Below are 23819 nucleotides of genomic sequence, written 5' to 3' on the forward strand. Positions count from 1 at the left end.
ATGTGGCTCCTGCTCCCTCCGGTGGGTTAGCTGCACTGAGCCATAGATTTCTATCACATCTTGCAGGGGTGATGCACATTCAGAAAACTCACCAAACCAGCAGGATTTAGTAGAAGTCTTTAGCTCTGTGCAGCAAACCCGCAGGAAAGCCACACTGTGCTGCACCTGCAGACCAGTGTGAAAGCAGCCTAATAACCCTTTATTATAAGTGCTAATATGCCCATTGCAAAAGTGCGGTGGATGTGATATTTAATACACCGACCTTTTCCTCTTACCGGGGTAAGTGCAGTTGGTATCACTCCACCTGGGACATGCCCATGCTCTGGAATGGCGGGTCAGCAAGCCCAGACTGTGATCAACGGGTAGCCAACCCACAGCATCAGAGTGCATGGAGCCGGCACTGGCAGCAAAGGGAGCAGATGGCTGCGGAGGGAGCCGGTGCAAATGGGGAAGCAACAGCTTATGTGGCTCCTGCTCCCTCCGCAGCCGCCTGTTCCCTCTGCTGCCATCGCCGTCTCCACGCACTCTGATGCTCTAGGATGGCGGGTTGGCAACCCGTTGATCACAATCTGGGCTTGCCGACCCGCCATCCCATAGCATGTCCCAGGTGGAGCGATACCAACTGCACTTACCCTGGGAAAAGGAAAAGGTCAGTGTATGAAATATAACTGCACTTTTGCAATGGGCATATTAGCACCTATATAAAAGGGTTATTAGGCTGCTTTCATACTGATCCACAGGTGAAGCACAGCGCGACTTTCCTGCGGGTTCGCTGCACTAAACCATAGACCTACTATACCCTGCTGGTTTGGTGAGTTTTCTGAAAGTGCACCACACCTGCAAGATGTAATAGAAATCTATGGCTCAGTGCCGCTAACCCACCGGACAGCCGCAGATGTACTGTGCTGCACCTGTGGTGCGGGTAAACTCCAGCACATCATTATGAAAGCAGCCTTATAGGGGGCTCGGGACAGTAGTAGTTTGGAAGGCAGTAAAACCCCATAGTTAGTTGTGGCCCGCGAATGGTTACCAAATTACTTAAAGTGGTTGTAAACCTCAGACATGAAATATGAACAAAGCATATTCCTCTATAGTGTGTACTTGTCTCAATCCAGAGCACTAAGGGTCACTTTTGCCTGCTACCTCCTTCCTCTGCTATCAGCATGAATCACTTCTGACAAGTTTTCCTGACACCAAGAAATAAAATGTTGACAGGGAGGGAGCTCTGCCTCAGCTGTGAGCTGTGGGAAGGGGGTGGGAGGTGTCCCTTTCTTCCAATCAGCCCTCAGAGCTCTCCTCAATGAGCTCTGCAGAGTTTAATTTCAGCTCTCCACCACCATTTTCTGAACTCTCAGACAAGCTTTAAAATTCAGCACTTTGAACAGGTGTAGAGAAGAGAAAACTTCAGATAAACAGATACCACTTATGTAGGATTTGTTTCATCTCTGTGTATCACCTGAAGCCAGTCACTTCACTGGGTATATATATAAGGAATTGAATAAAAGTGTAAATGCAGCGCTTTCACATAATAGATAAAGTCCTTTACAGTCCCAATTTGGAAGTTCGGAGTTGACAGACGCGCCTCCAATAGTGCATTTGAACACAAAGGGTGAATAAAGATATCCTCCACCGATAACACAGCACTCCAATCCTCTTACCCTCTGTTGTGGACCACCCATATATAAGTGCCCAACAGCGCACAATTAAACATCAACCTCCAATCAGAACAGTCTCCTGATATCCTTCAATCCTCTGAAATAGGACACTCCACCAGAAGCGGCTTTAAACCATACAGTATTCAGAAAGTAAAACAAGAACGCCTCACTGCACAGTATTAAGAGCAATCCTACATTTATTTAAGGTGCACCAAAACACTCACAAGCATTGAGGATAAAAATAGCATGTCAATCCAAAAAGTAAGAGTGTCTAACCAACGAAATGGCCAACTACCGTGCGTGGTGACATCATGTGTCCAAGCTACACCCAATGCCTTTTATCATAAAAAGATATTAGGGTGAAACGCGTTGGGTGGAGCTTGAACATGTGACGCACAGGAATTGAACCGTTTTGTTGGTTGGAAACTTTCTTACCATTTTGTATTGACATGCTATTTTTATCCTCAATGCTTGTGATATTTTGGTGTACCTTAAATAAGTGTAGGATTGCTCTTAATACTGTGCAATGAGGCTGTCAGGACTCTGGATGCGAGTCTGACGTGCAGAGGGTAGCCTCTAGCTCACTGAGGGATGGAGCACAGACGAGTCACCCAGACAGTAAACACAGGCTAACCTGAGGTGCGGAATCTAAGTGCCTTCACCAAAATCTCTGATGGTGAGGATGGATTTTGCTGCATGTATAGCACCAGGTCGCGGTCCTCTGGGTTGCCCCGCCAGGAGGTGAACAGGTCCAGATCCAGTGGCAGATAAGCAGACAAGGATAAGGCAGAAGAGTGGTCACAAACAAGCCGAGGTCAGGGCGGGCAGCAGACAAGCGAGGTGAGGGACAAGCCAGGAGGTCAAACAGGAATCAAACAGGTTCAGGAACACAGGAGAAGCTGCAGACAAGACAGCAATGTGTAAATGAACCAGCCATCCTTAAACAGGCTGTTTGGGCACCAAGACCAAAAAGGTCATTGCGTGCGCATGCGCGTGCGCCTACGTGCCTAGGCCACGTCTGTCACGCATATGCGTGCGCACTGGCGAACGCCTATTCGCCATTGAATGGCCGTCGCACATATGTCTGCGTATTGGTGAACGCCTGTTCGCCATTGAATGGCCGCCGCGCATATGCTTGTGCATTGGCGAACGGCTGTTAGCCATTGAATGGGCAATGGGGAGGTTCGCACCTGCGCACATCAATGCACACAGGGAGCGTTCCTGACAGAGGCGTTCTTGTTTTATATTCTTAACACTGCATGGTTTGATGCCGCTTCTGGTGGATTGTCCCATTTCAGAGGATTGAAAGATATCAGGAGGCTGTTCTGGATATTCTGATCGGAGGTTGATGTTTAATTGTGTGCTGTTGGCCACTTCTATTTGGGGAGTCCACAACAGAGAGTAAGAGGCTTGGAGTGCTGTGTTATTGGTGGAGGATATCTTTAACCACCCTTTGTGTTTAATTGCACTTTTGGAGGTGCGTCTGTCAACTCTTAACTTTCAAATTGGGACTGCAAAGGACTTTTGTCTATTATGTGAAAGCGCTGCATTTACACTTCTAGTTAAATCATTTGTTATCAGCAAATTGTGCTGGCTGCTATTGCTTATCATTGTTTTTTTTATTATTCTGAATGCAGGTGGATTGATTATTATATATATACTGGGATTACAAGCATTATAAGTAGGCCTAGCTCAGGGGTGGGCAAACTTTTTGACTCGAGGGCCGCAATGGGTTCACCAGTGCAATTACCAGCAGCGGCAGCTTCTCCTTAGTCCCCCGGCGTATCCTCGAGTCCTCCAGCCTCCTCCTCGGCCAATGGCATGGGGTTTGCCTTGCAGCCAATCAGGAAGCAGGTAGTAGACCAGCTTCCTGAATGGCCAGGAGGAGGATCCGTGTGACAATAGCGAATTTTCATTCGCTATTGCCACACAATGGGTGAGCTCAGGGCGCACTGCTCTGCGCCCCGGGTCCACCCTTTGCTGAAGCCTAGGACCGCCCCCAACGGTAAATGAATAAATTAGCTAGCGATCCGCGGGCCAGATTAAAAGGCCCGCGGGCTGTAGTTTGCCCATTCTTGGCCTAGCTCTTCAAAAGGTTGAGCACCCCTGTGTTAAAGGGTTCCTGTCTCCCACTTGTGTGCCTTCGTTTTCCCCCTGTTACATGGGCTCCCGAAGGAGACTACAAGACATGCAGTACAATTCAGGTGTGGTCCACTATTATCCCCATCAGGAACCCCGCTCTTAGGAATACCATGCAGCCATTGCTGGAGGGCATGAAGATAAGAAGTGTCAGCAAAGAGGATGCGCGAGATCAACAGTACTGAGATGTAACGAATAGAGAAAATAGATAGTAGGGCATTTATTTCCACCTCTGTTTACTGTGCTCAACACTCGCTTCTAATGCATACTGTGAAAAGCTCACAGCGTGCAGTGAAATCAGAATAAGCAATTTTAATACAAGAGAGGAGCCGGTGCAACTGTGCAAGACTGAAGGGGAGGGTGGAGTTCTGCTTTAATGTTGACATTGGAAGAGGTACTACTGGTGAAGTTTGAAATTTTGCATGGACTGCGGTGGTCCCATCGTTGGCACAGAGCCATTACCAGCATTGCTACACATGGCACTACGCATGGCAATTCATCCAATGACTTTTATTAAATACCCCAGTTTGTGTGATGAGCCTCCTATGACGGGAGACATGCAATGCGGTGTAATGTGGAGGGATGACATCTGTGGCCGCTCCTCTCTACCTCCTTTATTACAAATTATCTATATTACAAAGCTGCTCCCTCTGCTACACACATATACAATGATCTTTCTGTCCCTGGAGATGCGATCCTTCCACCCGTCATACCGCAGTGATGTATAGAGATCATTACATGGAAAGGAGAATCTTTCCCGGATTAGATGTTTATGAGGTTTTTTTCATTGGATGGTGAGCTCTGGATATAAAGGGTGGCATGTATGGCTCAGGTGGTGAAAGAACAAAATACATATGTTAGAACAGTCGCATATGGCAGCTCCAGAATACAATCCACACAGGGGATGCATGTGAAGTTAACAGTGGGATATCTTTTCTTTGTGTTGTCTGATTTGATCCAATTTAAAAAGGCCTACTGACCTTGTGCAGGGTGGGTTTCTCAAGATCTGGCAATTATCTAGTGCACCTGACCCTCCAATCTGCCAGTACTGCATATCTACCAATCAGGCAGCTGGAGATGAACTGGTAGAAGCAGTGGCTTCACCCAATCAGATGAGAGAACAGGTCCAGGTAATTAGAAATTGGCCCAATGACTCCACCTTATGCCCAGGCAGGTTTGTACAAGAAGGAGCTGAGCTGTGGTCTGCTGTGTTTTTTAAGTTGGAGTAAGTACCCCTCTGCAAAGGATTTGGGAGCACAGAGGTTACCCTGAGAGACACAACCGAGCATTAGGGGATCCATGAGGGGCATAACTGAGCACTGGGAGAAACTTGAGGGACACTACCGAGTATGGGGGCCCCATGAGGGGCAATGCTGTGCATGGGAGGACCATGAAAAGCAATGCTGAGTATGATAGTACCATAGGAAATCATGAGCATGGGGGCACCGGGGAATTACTGAGCATGAGGGCACCATGAGGGGGCAATACTGGGCATAGGGGCATCATGAGGTGCAATTCTGTGCACAGGGGGCTAGGAAAAGCAATACTGAGTATGATTGCACCATGAGGGGCAATACTGAGCATGTGGGAACCATGAGGGGCAATACTGAGCATGGGAGTACCATGTGTGGGGCACTAAAGAGCATTGAGGTAATGTGTGTGGGGTACTACTGAGCATGGGAGCACAACATGGAGTTGTAATGTGCATTGGCGAACCACTAATGGGGGACACACCTGAGCATGTGGGGGCACCATTAGGCATTAAGGGAAAAACTGAGCATGGAAGGAGGCATGTGGGACACTAATGGGCACAAAGGCAGTATCATGGGCACTAATGGGCAGAGGGCTTTAAAACAGGCACTAGTGAGCATGGGGGTACTATGATAGGTATGACTAAGCATAAAAGGGCACTACTGAGCATAGGGGGCATTATGAGGGGTATTACTGTGCAATACTGGGCATGGGGGCCTATGCGAGGCGATACTGAGGTTAGGGGTACTAAGGACAAACCTAGTCATGAAAGCACAATAAGGGGAAATTTTGAGCATGGGGGTACCATGGGAGGCACAATAAGGAGTTATAATATGCATAAGGAAACATGAGGGGCACTAATGAGCATAGAGGTGCACTATTATGTATGAAGGGGGACTTCTGAGCATGCGGGTAATATGAGGGACACTAATGGGCATGAAGGAAGTCTGATGGGCATGGGGCTCCATAATGGGCACTAGTTGGCATGGGGTCACTGTGATAAGTACAACTAAGTAAAGAGTCATGGCTGAGCATAGGGGGAAAGTATGAGGAGTATTACTGTGCAATACTGGGCATGGGGAGACTATGAGAGGCAACACCAAGTTTAGGGTCACAGTGGGAAATTCTTGACATGGGAGCAGAATAAAAGAGTTCTAATGTGCATGGCAGAACCATGAGGAGCACTAATAAGCAGGTAGGGCACACTAATGGCCATGAAGAGGCACAATTGAGTATGAGGTCAGTGTAAGGGTAAATCAATGGGCACAAAGGTAGTACTAGTTGGCATGGGCACAAAAGATGGGTACAACAAAGCACGTGGGGCACTACTGAGCATAGAGGACAGTATGAGGTGTATTACTGTGCAATACTGGACATGACAGGCAATACCAAATATAGGGGCACTGACGACAAGTCTGGACATGGGAGACCCATAAAGGGCAATACTGAGCATGGAGGAATCATGGGGGCACTACTGAGCATTGGGGGGGGGGGGGGGGCAGAATAAGAAGTTCTAATGTGCATGGGGTACACTAATGGGCATGAAGGGACATAACTTGACAAGGGGACAGCACGAGGAACACTAACAGGCACAAGGGCAGTATAATGAGCATGGGGTCTCGTGGTGGACACTAGCTGGTATGGGGGCACTAAGATGGGTACAATTATGTACGTAGGGCACTGATGATCTAAGGGGGCAGTGTGGGGAGTATTACTGTACACAGGGGCACTACTGGGCATGTGGGTGCTAAGAGAAGCATCACTGAGCATAGCATGGAGGCAATATGGAGCATAGGGAGAACCACTGAGAAGAGGGTGCTATGGGAGGCATAACAGAGAATGTGGGTATTATGGGGGGCAATATGAAGCATTGGGGGGACCACTGAGCAGAGGATGCTATGGGAGGTATAGCCGAGAATTTGGGTATTATGGGGGGACCACTGAGCAGAGGGGCACTATGGGGGGCAATGTGAAGCATTGGGGGGACCACTGAGCATAGGGTGCTATGGGAGGCATAATCGAGAATGTGGGTATTATGGGGGGACCACTGAGCAGAGGGGCACTATGGGCGGCAATATGCTGTATAGGGGCCCTGTAGATATGAAATTTTCTCTATCTGACATGGTGTGGCCCCCAGTAAGCACAGACCTGTCCTGAATACAAAGTACAGCGATACAGACGCTTTGCGGTGCAGCACAGGCAGACGCAGGCCCGTTGCCCTCTCCTCCTGGGTCACAGCCAGGCCATGTTCTCCAGGAAATACTCATACACTCTGCTCAGTGATACATAAAGGAAGTTTAATTAATTGCCTGTTAATTAGAAAAATCCTCTGGGGACATTACTGATAGCCAAATGACAATCTAGCGAGATGCAGTGTACAGAGCGCTCTGGAAAGGTCAGCCATGACTGACGCACTGAATGCGGGGCCCGCTCCCTGACAGTGCTCTGCGCAGAGACATCTCATTTCCGACACCCTAACCCCTTTATACAGACGATCTGCGCAATCTGTCTCCCCGCTATAACAGCATTTCTTCAATAGAGCAATCTATTCTGTAGAACGCTTTCTCCCGTTCATTCATACTCTGTGCATTACACAAACAAAAATCCTGCAATTGACTCCGCCTTCTGGTGTGTTTTTAGGCCAATCAAAAGTCACAATCAAGAGACTGCTGGAGAATGTAGCCAATAACAAGAGACCGCTGAGGAATGTAACCAATAACAAGAGACCGCTGAGGAACGTAACCAATAACAAGAGACTGCTGAGAAGTGCAGCTAATAACAAAGGACTGTTGAGGAGTGTAGCCAGACTGCTGAGGAGTGTAGCCAATACCAAGATATTGCTGAGGAGTGTAGCCAATACCAAGAGACTGCTGAGGAGTGTAGCCAATAACAAGGGACTGCTGAGGAGTGTAACCAATAACAAGAGTCCGCTGAGCAATGTAGCCAATAAAAAGGAAATGCCGAGGAATGCAGCCAATAACAAGAGTCTGCTGAGGAGTGTAGCCAATAACAAGGGACTGCTGAGGAATGTAGCCAATAACATAGGACTGTTGAGGTGTGTAGCCAATAACAAGAGACTGCTGAGGAGTGTAACCAATAACAAGAGACTGCTGAGGAGTGTAGCCAATAACAAGAGACTGCTGAGGAATGTAGTCAATAACAAGGGACTGCTGAGGAGTGTAACCAATAACAAGAGTCTGCTGAGCAATGTAGCCAATAAAAAGGAAATGCTGAGGAATGTAGCCAATAACAAGAGTCTGCTGAGGAGTGTAGCCAATAACAAGGGACTGCTGAGGAATGTAGCCAATAACAAGAGTCTGCTGAGGAGTGTAGCCAATAACAAGGGACTGCTGAGGAATGTAGCCAATAACAAGGGACTGCTGAGGAGTGTAGCCAATAACAAGGGACTGCTGAGGAATGTAGCCAATAACAAGGGACTGCTGAGGAGTGTAGCCAATAACAAGGGACTGCTGAGGAGTGTAGCCAATAACAAGGGACTGCTGAGGAGTGTAGCCAATAACAAGGGACTGCTGAGGAGTGTAGCCAATAACAAGGGACTGCTGAGGAGTATAGACACGTTACGAGATTTGGATGAGGATTTTTGGCACATCACAACAGACTGGTAACTCAGGAGTCACATTACAAGAGACTGTTATCCAGACCTACCCAAAGAAGACTCTAACCCAAAAGAGAAAAAATCACCTGAAACACCCCCCCCCCTAAATTTCCATAAGAACTACTTATACCCAGCCCCCCGCCCTGTGAGTAGAGGAAGAGAGTATGAGAGGTACTGAAGGGAGGTGGGGGAGGGGTTTAGGGGGCCGAGAGGAAGAGAGGTATAGATGGGGGGGGGGGAGAGACATGGAGGAGGGAGAGGAGCAGAGGGAGGAGGAGGCATGGGGATGGTGGCAGTATGGGGGAGGGGGGATATAGAGAGAAAGGGGGGAAGGCAAGGTATTGGTGGGGTATAGAGGGAGAGGTATAGAGAAGAGGAGAAGGTTTAGGGGGTGATGGAGAGGCATAGAGGGAAAAGGGGAGAGGAGTCGGGGGGGGGGGGGTTAGAAGTATAGAGGAAGAGGGGGGGGGAGTTATAGAAAGAAAGGTAGAGGTATGGGGGGATATAGAGGGAGAGGTAGAGAGAGGAGGAGAAGGTTTAGGGGGTGAAGGAGAGGCGTAGAAGGAAAATGGGAGAGGAGTATAGAGGGGGAGAGAGGGGAGGGGATGGTAGCAATATAAAGGGAGAGGGGGGAGGGATAGAGAGAAAGGGGGGAAGGAGAGGTATGGGGGGGGTGGGGGAATATAAACGGAGATGTATAGAGAAGGAGGGCATAGAGTGGAGGAGAAGGTTTGGGGGGGCTGAGGGGGTGGCACAGAGGTAAAAAGGGGGAGGAGTATGGGGGGGAGGGAAGGGAGTGGTAGCAGTATAGAGGGAGGGGGGAGGTATAGGGAGAAAGGGGGGTGGTAGAGGTATGGGGGGGATACAGAGGGAGAGGTATAGATAGAAGGAGAAGGTTTAAGGGGGTGATGGAGAAGCATATAGGGAAAAGGGGAGAGGAGTATAGAGGGAGGGGGGGGGGGGTAGAGGTATGGGGTGGATATAGAGGGAGAAGTATAGAGAGGAGAAGGTGTAGGGGGCTAAGGGAGAGGCATAGAGGGAAAAGGGGGGAGGAGTATAGAGGGGGGGAGGGAAGGGGGTGGTAGCAGTATAGAGGGAAGGGAGGGGGGAGGTATAGAGAGAAAGGGGGTGGTAGAGGTATGGGGGGGGATATAGAGGGAGAGGTATAGAGAGGAGAAGGTTTAGGGGGCTGAGGGAGAGGCATAGAGGGAAAATGGGTGAGGAGTATAGAGGGAGGGGGTGGTAGCAGTATAGAGGGAGAGGGGGGGTAGAGGTATGGGAGGGGGGATATAGAGGGAGAGGTATAGAGAGAAGGAGAAGGTTTAAGGGGTGAGGAAGAGGCATAGAGGGAAAAGGGGAGAGGAGTATAGAGGGAGGGGGGAGGGGTGGTAGCAGTATAGAGGGAGAGGGGGGGTAGAGGTGTGGGAGGGGGGATATAGAGGGAGAGGTATAGAGAGAAGGAGAAGGTTTAAGGGGGTGAGGGAGAGGCATAGAGGGAAATGGGGGAGGAGTATAGAGGGAGGGGGGAGGGGGTGGTAGCAGTATAGAGGGAGAGGGGGGGTAGAGGTATGGGAGGGGGGATATAGAGTGAGAGGTATAGAGAGAAGGAGAAGGTTTAAGGGGTGAGGAAGAGGCATAGAGGGAAAAGGGGAGAGGAGTATAGAGGGAGGGGGGAGGGGTGGTAGCAGTATAGAGGGAGAGGGGGGGTAGAGGTGTGGGAGGGGGGATATAGAGGGAGAGGTATAGAGAGAAGGAGAAGGTTTAAGGGGGTGAGGGAGAGGCATAGAGGGAAAAGGGGAGAGGAGTATAGAGGGAGGGGGGAGGGGGTGGTAGCAGTATAGAGGGAGAGGGGGAAGTTATAGAAAGGAGGAAAAGGTTGGTAGTAGAGGAAGCGGGGGGGGGATGGGGAGAGGGAGGAGGTGGTAGAGGTATAGAGAGAGGAGGGAAAGGTATAAAGGAAGAGAAGGGAGAAGTATGGGGTATAGACTTAGGGGGGAACTGGGGGGAGGAGGTAGTGGCACATAGTGGAAAGATATGGAGGGGGCTTGTTAGTATGAGGGGGGGGGGGGTTGTTAGTATAGGGGGGGAGGCAGAAGGGTGGAGAGGAGGACAAAGTGACAGAGATGGAGTGAGGACAGACGGAGGAGTGTGAAGGTTACGCACCTTTTTCGCTCCCATCAAGGCCGCTTTTTGGAGTTTCCTGTAGCAGTATTTGGCGTACGTGCTGATTGCCACCCCTGAAATCAGAAGACAGAAGAGACAGTGAGCCGCTGTGACTAAAGGGAAGGTGGCGGCCCCTTTATTACCCCCCAAACTGCCAATCACCCGATATTACTAGAAGAGGAAACAGCAGGGATGGTGTTAGTGGTAGGAGCAGGCCAGGATTACTGGAAACCAGAGCTAATAAACCAGACAGGATCAGCTTTTTCATAAAGCATGACATAACAGAGAAGCAGATGACTCATGTTCTATATTGAGACCCTCATCATTGATCCCTATCATATCACCAACATAACCAGTCCTTATTGTACTGCACTGGGCTCATCCATCAAATGCCGAATGACGGGCCGTAGGTATGTCCTCTACTCTTGCAGTGCCAGTTTATTACACAGACCTGAGATACGGTTTATGGATATACTGGTTTAATTAATCAATTAGCTCTGATATATACCGCAGTGCTGTACAGAGAACACTGAGTCAGTCACATCAGTCTCTGTACCAGAGGAGCTTACATTCTAATGTCCCTCCACAGTCCCACACTATTAATATTATTATACATTTATATAGCTCTGACATATACCGCAGTGCAGTACAGAGATCACTGAGCCAGTCACATCAGTCTCTGCACCAGAGTGGTTGTGTGTACTGCAGCTCTCCCTCTCCAGACACCAAGGAGCCAGGTAAGTTACCTGGACCCAGTGAGGATGGGAGATTCTGGGGATGACCCGGGCGATGGTCCCCCCGGGGAATTCAACTTGCATTCTTCTGCTTCATCTTCACCTGAAGACTTCGGCTATGGCCCTAAAAAAGGGGGAATCTACCCCCACTTTCAGGCAGTGGGTTGCTGATCGTCTGGTGAGAATTGCGAAGGAGGAGGAAAAGCTGATGAGTCTGAAAGCGGATTATAGAAAGAAGAAGGGCGTGCATGATAAGAGATGGAACAGCAAGCGTCAAAGTTTGAAACCAAAATTGAAAGTTTTTGAGGACGCCATCAAGAAGCAGCAGAGTCTGGTAAAAGCTTTAAAGGAAAAGAGTGGAGCTTTTAAAGAGAAGTTCCAGAATGGGGAGCGGTTCCGGAAAATGAGGGATGACGCCAGTCGTGGAAAAGTGTCAGCATCGGCGGTATGGGTGGAGAGTGAGGAGGGGGTCCTGGATGCTGCCCTGGAATCCCATTCACCTCAGAATCTGCTTCACCAGAGGACATAGCGGCCTCTGCCTCCCTCCCTCCCCAGCAAGCTGAAGGAACAGCACAGGAGGTAGAGGAAAATGGCAGAGGGCTGCTAAACTTTACTAATGAGAGGGAGTCTCCCTTAAGTGGAAGAATTTTTTGCTTTTCAGAGGATTCTGCTGATGAGGACGAAGGCAATGACTCTGTACCTGGACCTGCAAAGGTAAAACTTACTGAGAAGTCATACTTTGCTAAAACTGACAGCATAAACTCAAGCATGCAGAGCAGCACGGAGAGCAGTGTTTTGGAGGGAAAACCTCCAGTATCTGCACAGGGCTCTGCAGAGAAGATGGCTGCTTTGCCTGCAGGATTGGACTCTGCTAATACTAAGAAGTCTTTGAACTTTGATAGTAAGAAAACTATAACTGTGAACTCTGCTGAGGGGAAGAGATCTGCCATTGTTTCTGCACAATTCCCACTGGCTGCTGCAGGTATAGCAGATAATGGTGGGAAAAGGTAATGACAGCTGCAATTTAAAATGTGTTTCTGAAACTCAGGGAATAGGAACAAGGAATGGAAGACTTTTGCCTAAGAGGAGTATGTTGGGGGAGGAGGAGGTGAAGACAGCAGCATCTGGTGTGAGTAGGTCTGCTGGGAGCAGTAGTGTCATGGATGGGAAAATGAATGTGAATGATAAAGCTGCTTGTAATGCTGGAAAGGGGAATGTATGTGTTGGTGGATGGAGTGACAGCTGCAGCTGCTGCCTCTGGTGGTGATTTGCAGAACGGGGGTTCTGAGGCTCCTGCAACTAATGGTGCAGCTTTGAGATATTGAGTGTCTAGTCCTGCAAGTAAAACCTATGCTGGGCCTCTGGCTGGGATGAGGGTGTCACAATCAGGCAGGCAGTTCAGGATGGGGGAGGTCTGCTGCAGGTCTGACAGCTGCTCCCCTGTCCTTCAGGTGGAGGAATGTAGTGCTGCTCAGGTGGGAAGGTGGGGGTGCCTCCTCTATAAGGAGGTTGGTTGTGGACAATATTTTGGCGATGGGTTTAAAGGTAGATGACATCTCTGCTCTGATCAGTCCAGTAGGCTCATATGAGTAGGAGTACGATCTCTCCTTTGTTTGCCGCCAGTCTCTCGATTTGTTTTGGGAGAAGTATGAACGTGTGTATAGGGGTCTGTCGGAGAGGGAGAAACTCGTCCCAAAGCTTGTCTCATGCCAACCTCTTGCAAAGAATGTCACCATCCTGGTAAGGAATGAATCCATTCCTTCTGCTGATCTGTCTGTCTGGCTGAGGAGATTTGGGGAGCTTCTGACCCCATTGAAGAGGATTGTGGATAAGAGGGGCATACGGACAAGTGGGTGGTCGGTGCAGATGAAGTTGCATGTGTGTGGGAATGTGGTCTCAGCCTTCATTGGGAAGGATAGGATTGTTGTTACAGAGCCCAATCTCTGTAATAAGAGCAGTTCTCGGGGTAATTTCACCCCCTTATGTCCAGAGATGAAGTGCTCTCTGTGTGAGGGCCTGGGGCATCTGGCTAAGGATGGCAATAAGATCAAATGCAATCTTTGTTATATGTTTGGGCATGAGTACAGTCAGTGCCCTAAAGCCTTGCATAAGCAGTCTGCTTTATGTATGACATTGGGGACTTGTTCCATGGGTCCCCAATGTCTCTGTCCTTGTTGTCTCTGATGGTCCATCCAATGTTTTGCCATCCCCTTGTGTCGTGCCCCCCCGAGTCGATGTCCCTGGATGTTGTGTCTGATCCTTCTGTGTCAGTCTCCCCAGAGGTAGTGGGGGGCTGCGGAGGGAGCTGGACCGGAGTGCAAGGTTGTACTGACCCCTGTTTAACAGTGTGTGAAGACCAGAGGCGCTGGGGGATGGAGTGAATGATGGTGGGGGTGCTGGGGTGAAGGGTGGGGGGACTGCTGTGGTGAATGGGGTGAGTGAGGTGGATGATGTTGTGGGTGATGGTGGAATGAAAGGGGTGGGGGGAGGGGGCTTGCACTTAAGATGATATGGAGTGGTTGGAGGCAAAAAGAAAGTCTGGAAAGAGAAGGAAGAAGAACAATGTGCCTGTACCTGAACCTGAGAGGGTGGAGGTGTCCAATAAGTTTGAAGTGTTTTTTGAGGTGGAGGATGAGGGTTCTTCGGGTGATGAGTCTGTGATTTCCATGGAGGAGGAATCACAGAAGACACTAAAGCATGCAGGGTCTCCAAATCCCCAAGCAAGCTAAGAAACATGTACCCCATTTATCCTGATGGCGGTCCCCACTCCTGTGAAAGTGGCTACCATTAATGTCACCAGCATTAAATCAGTAAGTGCTCATAACATGGCCTTATTTTTGCTCAGCAGGTTTGATGCTGATATTTTCTTTTTACAGCCCAGCAAGTTGTTTTTGGTGGTGATTTCAACACCATCACTAGTGCTAAGGACAGGAAAGGTACCGGAGCCAGGCTGGACTGTGACGGCTTTTTTAAAAAAACAAAATAGCTAGAGAGGCAGGTCTGGTTGATGTGCACATTCACTGCTGCCCAGACGACACGGGATTCCCTTTTCAGTGAGGTAGTAGTCAGAGTAGAATAGATAGGTTTTTTTTAAAGGGGAACTCTGCCTTCTCTGCACCAGTGTGTCAGGCAGTGGAGTTTTCCGATCACTGTATTCTGTCTACCTCTGAATAGCCCCGATACACCACCTAGGGGGAGGGGTACCTGGAAGTTGAATTTGGCACTCCTGGACAATGAGAAGGTGAGTCAATACTTTGAGGTTTTTAATGGCTGTCTGAGAGAGGGTTTACTCTCTCCCTCCATGCGACAAGAATTGAGAATTGGCGTCCCATTAGCCTTCTCACTGTTGATAGGAAGATACTGGCAAAAATCATTATCTGGCGTTTATCGTCTGTAGCAGGCAATCTACTTTCTCACTACCAGCACTGTTCGGTTCAGGGTAGAAGCACTTTTTCAGCAGTGTTAGCTGTCCAGGAGGTCCTGGAACGTTGCAGGGCTGCAAGCTGGAGAAAGTACCTGCTGGTTTTGGATCAGGATAAAGCTTTTGATTGGGTCATTCATTAGTATCTATGGCTGCTTCTTAGCAAGTATGGCCTGGAGGGGGGATTTATCGATTGGCTGAAGACTTTGTACAGAGGGATTGAAAGCTTCATGCTTGTGAATGGTTGGATTGGATGGCCCCTTGAGGTTGGTTCGGGTGTGCGTCAGGAGCTTCCTTTGAGTCCCCTGCTATACGCATTCGCAATCAATCCCTTCATCAGAGGGTTAGATAATGGACCGTTGTGCGGGGTGCCTTTGGGCTTTCCTGGTGGGCCCCTTTCGAGGGTTGTGGCCTATGCTGATGACGAGTCTGTTTTCCTCTCTGGGACAGAGGAGGCGGAGAAGATGGTCTCAGTGATGGAGCAGTATGCTGAGGCATCTGGCTCAAAGATCAATCAGGATAAGAGTAAAGTTTTTGGATGAGAGAGATAGGCGAGGGCTTCGAGCTTCCAGACACCTTCCCAGAGCCCTGGCAGGAAATTAAAGTTTTAGGCATCAAATTTGGTCCCGACGATTATGGCCTTGCAAATCGGGAAAGCAGGCTACAGATTGTCGATGCCAAGGTTGCCAGCTGGAAGGAATGGAAACTCTCTTACAGGGAAAGGATTGACCTGATTAAAACATACTTGATCCCAGTATTTCTGTATGTCATCTTTGTCTGTGTTTTGTCAGTGTCTCTCTATGCGAAGATCTACAGCTGTTTCTTCCAGTTGTTATGGGGGAACAACTGAACCTCATTAAGAGGTCTGTAACCTACCTTGCCAGGCGGATGGGTGGCCTAGGTATGGTCAACCCGGAGTTATTTTTTTTCTCTCATGTTTTTGAAACATCATTTTGGTAACATGCTGGAACCACCTGGGTGGGTTGGTATTTTTCAGTCCTGGTTTAGGCCTTTTCTGGGAAGCTGGGAGAATGGGGGGCCACTAAAAAGCCTGAGGGTCCGACATGGTAAGCTCCTGGCTTACGTTGCCCCGTGCCTGAAAATGCTTCGGCAGTGGTGAGTGAAATTAAGTCTCTTCCTAGGAAGGCCCTGGAGAGGAGGGTTGTTGAATCTGCCTTTAGAGAGCCACTGGCCTTGAGGGATTGCCCAGGCCCTGTTATGAGGGAGGGTCTGCGTTTGAATTATCTGGAGAGAATCCCTTTGAAGTTTCGGGATTTGGCCTGGCTCTCGTTCCATGGCAGACTCTATGGGAAGAGAAATTGAAGCATCGCTTTGTGGAGAACCGTGGTTGTCCAAGAGTGGAGTGTGGCAGTGTGGAGGAGACAATGAACCATTTCTTGCTTCAGTGCCCCTTCAATATAAAAGTCTATAAGCAGGTTGGTGGGGCTCTGGGTATCCCTTTCCTTTACTGCTTGAGTTATGCGGAATGGTCGTACGGGTCATTTGAGACGCATCGGGATTTTGAGACCCTTTTTCTAGTTAGCTTAGTAGTCCGTTACTTCACGTGGAATGCACGGTGTCAGGTTTCCACTCAGAAAAAAAGTCCTTCCTGTCGAGGTGGTGGTGCACAACCTTTTAGGTGAGGTTAGGAAGATTCGGGGTCTTGAGAAAGACAGGTGGTGGCCGGGAGCCTGGACAAAGGCGTGGAAGAATGTCAGGTCCCCGTAGCTGCTGTCTGTCAGGTGGAGGTTAGGGCTTTGTTGTGCATTATAATAAATATTAATAACATATATCTTGGTTTGTATATTTGGTTTTGTTTATGTTTTCTGGCAAAAAGGCTAGTTTGTTTTTTATGCTGAAGTAAGCTACTTTTCGCTTGTTTATATATAATTTATTTATTCTGTAAATATATTATGTTGTATGTGTGTAAGATTTTTAATTAACATCAATTTAGTCCCCGTTCACACTAAGGCGACCTGTGAGGCGACCTGGTCGCCTCACAGGTCGCCGTAGGTCGCCTCCCATAGGGAAGCTGCGGACCCGTTCTAATAGGAGCGACACAAGTCGCTCCGACTTAGAAAAAGGGTCCGGAGCTTCTTTGGGGCGACCAGGAGGCGACCGCCATAGACTTCAATGTTATGAAGTCCGTGGCGGCCGCTCCGAGGTCGCGGCGCGCTGCTCCGAGGTCGCGGTGCGAAGTAGCATCGCTTGTATGTGAACGGGGCCTTACCCTCTAATGTCCCCCCCCCCCCCCACAGTCACACACTATTATTATTATTTATTTATATAGCTCTGACATATACCGCAGCGCTGTACAGAGAACACTGAGCCAGTCACAACAGTCTCTGTACCAAAGGAGCTTACACTCTAATGTCCCCCATAGTCATAGAAAGACACACACTCTGGGTTCTGTTAAGTTAGAAGAAGATTGAGGAAAGAGATTTGTGAACCCAGAGGAGACCAACATAAGGATGGGAAGAACATGAAAACTTCATGCTTGTGGGTGGAAATTAACTACCAAGCCCCAGTGTTGATAGGCAACCATTCTGACACACTATTTATTATTACAGTACATTTATATACAGTAGCTGTGACATATACCCCAGTGATGTACAGAGAACACTGAGCCAGTCAGTCATACTCTGTACCAGAGGAGCTTACACTCTAATGTCCCCACCATATCCCACAAAATACAGCTGCTTGGCTGCTAATCGGGCACTCAGTAGATTTTGGATTGGGGAGATTCCTTTTTCTATATAGTAGAGGAATGTGAAGACGGAGCCTGCGTTGCTCTTATTGTAGCCCGGTGGCACACAGCTCTGGAGGTCATGGAGATTCCTGATTATTTCACAGCTCAGTAAGCGGCTCATCTATAAGATGAATGGCTGTTATCATGGCTCTGCCACCGGCATCCGCCTAGTTTACACTCTGCTCAGGTACTCGCAGACATTATACTACATCATCCACAAGGAGAGACCCCCCCATCCTGAATGAAGGAGACCTCCAACCTTCTGACAATTCTCCACTGGTAACTATTGGCTGTGAAGATCCCGATTGGCAGAAATGGCAACAAAATTATCACCCTGGTAAGGGTAAATGTTTGGAGGAAATTTTCCTGTTACAATGGCAACCAATTTGATTCTTTGATTTACAGTGTTCAGCATAAATGAGTACACCCCAACAGATTTGTCAGAAAACCTTTACTTTCCTTTCAGAATCAACATTTTCTTTGGGACACTATCCTACGAAATATTCCCACAAATGCAGGCCATGGACTGCCAAGATTTGTTCATTTTCACACACAAAAATCACTACCAGCTATTAGTTGCTAGAGGAGAAGAAGAATACTGTTTGTGTCGGTTGTTCCTAAGATATGATAATTATATTTCTGTATACAATTTCATCTGCATATGATAATGTATTCAGGCACCTGACTTGGTGGGGTATATATTCTGTGTGAGTTTGTTCAATAAACAGTTCCAGATCTCATACAAGCTGTTTGTCAGCTAGTCTTTCTATATTGCAGCTATAATATCTGATATCTATATTATAAGACTGGAGGAAGTGGTATACTGACGATAGCACTAAGCACAGTGTGGGTTAGTTCCGTCACATTGTTTGCACCAGTGGGATTTCGGATGAACTTAGTTTCATTATTCAGAGCATTTGGTAAACGTTGTTTATACTGTAATTCGGGTATTCGGACATATCCGAATAATGAAAAATTTGTCAGAATATTTATTCGGAACGAAACGAACCGCACATGTCTAGAATGTACTGCACTGTTGTCTGGAACGTTATCAGTCTGGGTCTGCACTACCAATAACATGGATCCTTCCTAAATTATTTTTTACAAATAGAAAATAATATTCAGCGCACAATCTAAATTCCGAAAATTCCTAAAATTTGCAGCTGAACACTAAAAGGTCAAACCTAAACCTCCAGTACAATGTCATAAAAATAAAGTGCAGCGCATAATGAAATACATAACATATATAAAAAAAATCCAAAGTATAGTCCATAAATATGCACTAAATAGCTGGTTGAAGATGTGTAATAGCATGAACAGTGGTGCATAACTGATGCAGTGTATATCTGGTTAACAGCTTTCCGACCACCCACCACCTTTTTACTGTGACAGGGTGGCTCTCCTGCCCAAACTGACGTTGACCTATGTCGGTCGCGCGCGGGAAACTAGGGGGCGAGAGCGTGCTGCCACGCTCCTGCCCCCACTCGGCAGCGGGGAAGCTGATGCACGGGGCAGACAGCTGCGACTGCCGTCTGACACCCGCGATCGCTCCCCACTGAGAGAAAAGAACGGTCAGCTGTTGTAAACACAGCTGACCGTTCTTCTCCCTAGGATGATCATAGAGCCCATGTGATCCTTCTATATAGGATTACATGTCTCTATGGTCATTTCAGAAGCCACGCCCCCCAAAGTTAGAATTGCTCCCCTAGGCTCACATTTAACCCCTTGATCACCCACAGGGTTAACCCCTTCCCTGCCAATGGCATTATTACAGTAACAGTGCATATTTTTAGCACTGATTACTGTAGTAATGTCACCAGTCCCCCCAAAAGTGTCAAAAATGTCAGTTAGGGGTCTGATCTGTCCCCCGCGATGTCGCAGTCCCGCAAAAAATCGCAGATCCACGCCATTACTAGTAAAAAAAAAAACAATAACAATGACATAAATCTTTCCCGTAGTTAGTAGACGCAATAACTTTTGCGCAAACCAATCAAAATGCGCTTATTGCGGTTTTTTTTTTACCAAAAAAAAGTAGCAGAAAACAAATTGGCCTGAAATATTAAAAAATTTCAATTTTTTTTTTTGGGAATGTGAAAAATATTGTTTTTTTTTCAAAATTGTCGCTATTTTTACTTTATTACACAACAAGTAAAAATCGCACAGGTGATCAAATACCACCAAAAGAAAGCTCTATTTTGTGGGGGAAAAAAGGACGTAAATTTAGTTTAGGTAAAGTGTCGCACGACCGCGCAATTGTCCATTAAATTAACGCAGTGCCGAATCGCAAAATAGAGCCTGGTCATTAAGGGGGGCAAATCCTTCCGGTCTTAAAGTGGTTAAATAAACGAGTTGTCTGAATTATTTTTTTCCGGTGTGTTCTAAGTGGCGATACTGAATTTTGTCTACGATGGAGAGAAGCGTTGAAGGAATCTGCTAAACACAAGAAGGCGAAGAATTGTAAATGAAAGAGAATCAGTACAATGGAAGCTCAGAAGATGAATATGTTGCGATTATTAGTCTTTAGAACGGTTACATGGCGCTCTGTGTTTTGTCGTATGAAGTGCGTCTCCGGCACTCCATGGGGCCGTGTGATTATCCTCCCTCTGCCGGAGAAGTATCGGGAGGGCTTAGACTCTGGTAATAGATGTGTCCCTTGCACCCGGCTCCCTTGGTGGCAGATGGGGGGGATACTTAGAGGGGTTTTATCTCTGCTACATAACAGGCTGGAAGATTAAACGCCTATTCTGTGAAACAGCAGTGCTGCCATGTTGTCTTTTTGGTGATTACCACCAAGACACGAGATTAGCCGTCTGTGACAATAACAAGCCGCTTTATCCTCCTCGGGGGGTTTAGACTATGAGGGCGAATCGAGGAACCATGAAATTCGCTGGACGGAGCTGCGCGGTCCTGAATAAAACAACAGAGGAGAGTCACAATGCCGCCATTGAAAGGTTTATTAATGAGCTTTTTGTGTAATGTGTTGCAATGTGTTCTGTTAATATATTACAGCAAGTGTGTGATCACAGCTTCTTCAACGTATGCGACCTCCGAGGGGCCCGAAACAGAGGGCCCGCTGCACATACTGACCCTTCCATAGGTCGGCAGAGCTGACACAGGACAATTTATAGAGATCTTATTGAAGGATTCTTTTATCTCTCAAGAAAAGCATCACACATGAGCACATACAATATCTCACAAAAGTGAGTACACCCCTCACATTTTTGTAAATATTTTATTCTATCTTTTCATGTGACAACACTGAAGAAATGACACTTTGCTACAATGTAAAGTAGTGAGTGTACAGCTTGTATAACAGTGTAAATTTACTGTCCCCTCAAAATATGTTTGGGGTCCTTATCAGGTTGGAATTCTGCCCTGATGCCTAGTCTCTGAAGGGAGGGGATCATGCTCTGCTTCAGTATGTCACAGTACATGTTGGCATTCATGGTTCCCTCAATGAACTGTAGCTCCCCAGTGCCGGCAGCACTCATGCAGCCCCAGACCATGACACTCCCACCACCAATAACTCAACACACAGCCATTAATGTCTAAACCACTGGCAACAAAAGTGAGTACACCCCTAAGTAAAAATGTCCAAGTTGGGCCCAATTAGCCATTTTCCCTCCCCGGTGTCATGTGACTCCTTGGTATTACAAGGTCTCAGGTGTGAATGGGGAGCAGGTGTGTTAAATTTGGTGTTATCGCTCTCACTCTCTCATACTGGTCACTGGAAGTTCAACATGGCGCCTCATGGCAAAGAACTCTCTGAGGATCTGAAAAAAGAATCCTTGCTCTACATAAAGATGGCCTAGGCTATAAGAAGATTGCCAAGACCCTGAAACTGAGCTGCAGCACGGTGGCCAACACCATACAGCAGTTTAACAGGACAGGTTCAACTCAGAACAGGCCTCGCCATTGTTGAACAAAGTAGTTGAGTTCACGTGCTCAGCGTCATATCCAGAGGTTGTCTTTGGGAAACAGACGTATGAGTGCTGCCAGCATTGCTGCAGAGGTTGAATGGGGGGGGGGGGTCAGCCTGTCAGTGCTCAGACCATACGCTGCACACTGCATCAAATTGGTCTGCATGGCTGTCATCCCAGAAGGAAGCCTCTTCTAAAGATGATGCATAAGAAAGCCCGCAAACAGTTTGTTGAAGACAAGCAGACTAAGGACATGGATTACTAGAACCATGTCCTGTGGTCTGAGGAGACCAAGATAAACTTATTTGGTTCAGATGGTGTCAGGCGTGTGTGGCGGCAACCAGGTGAGGAGTACAAAGACAAGTGTGTGTTGCCCACAGTCAAGCATGGTGGGAGTGTCATGGTCTGGGGCTGCATGAGTGCACTGGGGAGATACAGTTCATTGAGGGAACCATGAATGCCAACATGTACTGTGACATACTGAAGCAGAGCATGATCCCCTCCCTTCAGAGACTGGGCTGCAGGGCAGTATTCCAACATGAGAACAACCCCAAACACACCTCCAAGATGACCACTGCCTTGCTAAAGAAGCTGAGGGTAAAGGTGATGGACTGGCCAAGCATGTCTCCAGACCTAAACCCTATTGAGCATCTGTGGGTCATCTTCAAACAGAAGGTGGAGGAGCGCAAGGTCTCTAACATCCACCAGCTCGGTGATGTCATCATGGAGGAGTGGAAGAGGACTCCAGTGGTAACCTGTGAAGCTCTGGTGACCTCCATGCCCAAGAGGGTTAAGGCAGTGCTGGAAAATAATGGTGGCCACACAAAATATTGACACTTTGTCCCAATTTAAATGTTCTCACTTAGGGGTGTACTCACTTCTGTTGCCAGCGATTTATACATTAATGACTGTGTGTTGAGTTATTTTGAGGGGACAGTAAATTTACACTGTTATACAAGCTGTACACTCACTACTTTACATTGTAGCAAAGTGTAATTTCTTCAGTGTTGTCACATGAAAAGATAGAATAAAATATTTACAAAAATGTGAGGGGTGTACTTACTTTTGTGAGATACTGTACATGTACGTTGCTTCGTGTAGCAGATAGTGGGGGCACACGTGCGCTGCTGGAGGCAAGTGCACGCACCGACTGGCTAGAGGAGGAGCCAATCAGCAGGTCTGGGGGACACAACGTTCGCCAGGCACCCACGATCGCTCCCCATGGGGACAGAACGGCCCTCTGCTGATGTAAACAAGGCAGACCGCCGTTCTATCAGTGAAGAATACAGGGATCCTGTCTCTGTGTTTATCCAGTGAGTAAATCCCCCACACAGTTAGAAAGCACTCCCTAGGCACACATTTAATCCTTTCATCGCCCCTGGTGTTAACCCCTTCTCTGCCAGTGTCATTAGTACAGTGACATTGCATATTTTTAGCACTGATTACTGTAGTAATGTCACTGGTCCCCCCCCCCAAAAGTGTCAAAAATGTCAGTTCTGCTAAAAAATTGCAGATCACCGCCATTACTAGTAAAAATACTAGTAAAAAATAAATAAATAAAAATGACAGATCTTTCCCCTAGTTTGTAGACCCAATAACTTTAGTGCTTATGCACACTTATTGGAATTTTTTTTTACCAAAAATATGTAGCAGAATACATTTTGGCCTAAATTGATGAAAATTGATTTTTTTTTTTTTTTTTATTGGGAGGGTTTAACCACTTACCGCATACTAACGTAGATCTACGTCAGTAAACTTTGCGGTGTTATACCGGGATGATGCCTCTAGCTAGAGGCACCATCCCGGTACCGTGGTTTGAAGCCGACGGTCGGCTTTCCGTCGGTACCGACTGATGCGGCTCGGGAGCCGCTCGATCGGTACCCGGGGGGGCGGGAGGGGACGTCCCCCCCCCTACCGCCGCCTTCCGTGACTTTAATAAAGTTAAAAAAATAAATAAAATAAATGGGAAAAAAAAAAAAATTTAGCCGCCCCCGTCAACGTTAGCTCGCGCACAAAAAAAACGTATACGGAAGTCGAGCCGCAAATCGCTGTTCAAACCACACATGTGAGGTATCGCCGCGATCGCCAGAGCGTGAGCAATAATTAAAAGAAAGAGCTACACTCTAACTCAAAACTGGTAACCGTTAAATAAATTTAAAGCGTCGCAGATT

The 23819-nt window shown here is 47.6% G+C and overlaps 1 protein-coding gene across 2 annotated transcripts in view; it reads right to left on the bottom strand.

The window, feature by feature from the left end:
* ARHGAP39 (Rho GTPase activating protein 39) overlaps positions 1 to 23819 on the bottom strand; it is a 257679-nt gene that overhangs the window by 57593 nt on the left and 176267 nt on the right. For both annotated transcript variants that reach the window (XM_082257586.1, XM_082257585.1), the window contains one exon: positions 10825 to 10898. In XM_082257586.1, coding sequence (XP_082113712.1) covers positions 10825 to 10898 — 74 coding nt within the window. The remainder of the gene's footprint in view (positions 1 to 10824; positions 10899 to 23819) is intronic.

This window comes from Pelophylax lessonae (genome assembly GCF_965119305.1).
Source record: "Pelophylax lessonae genome assembly, chromosome: 5".
NCBI classification, from domain to species: Eukaryota; Metazoa; Chordata; class Amphibia; order Anura; family Ranidae; genus Pelophylax; species Pelophylax lessonae.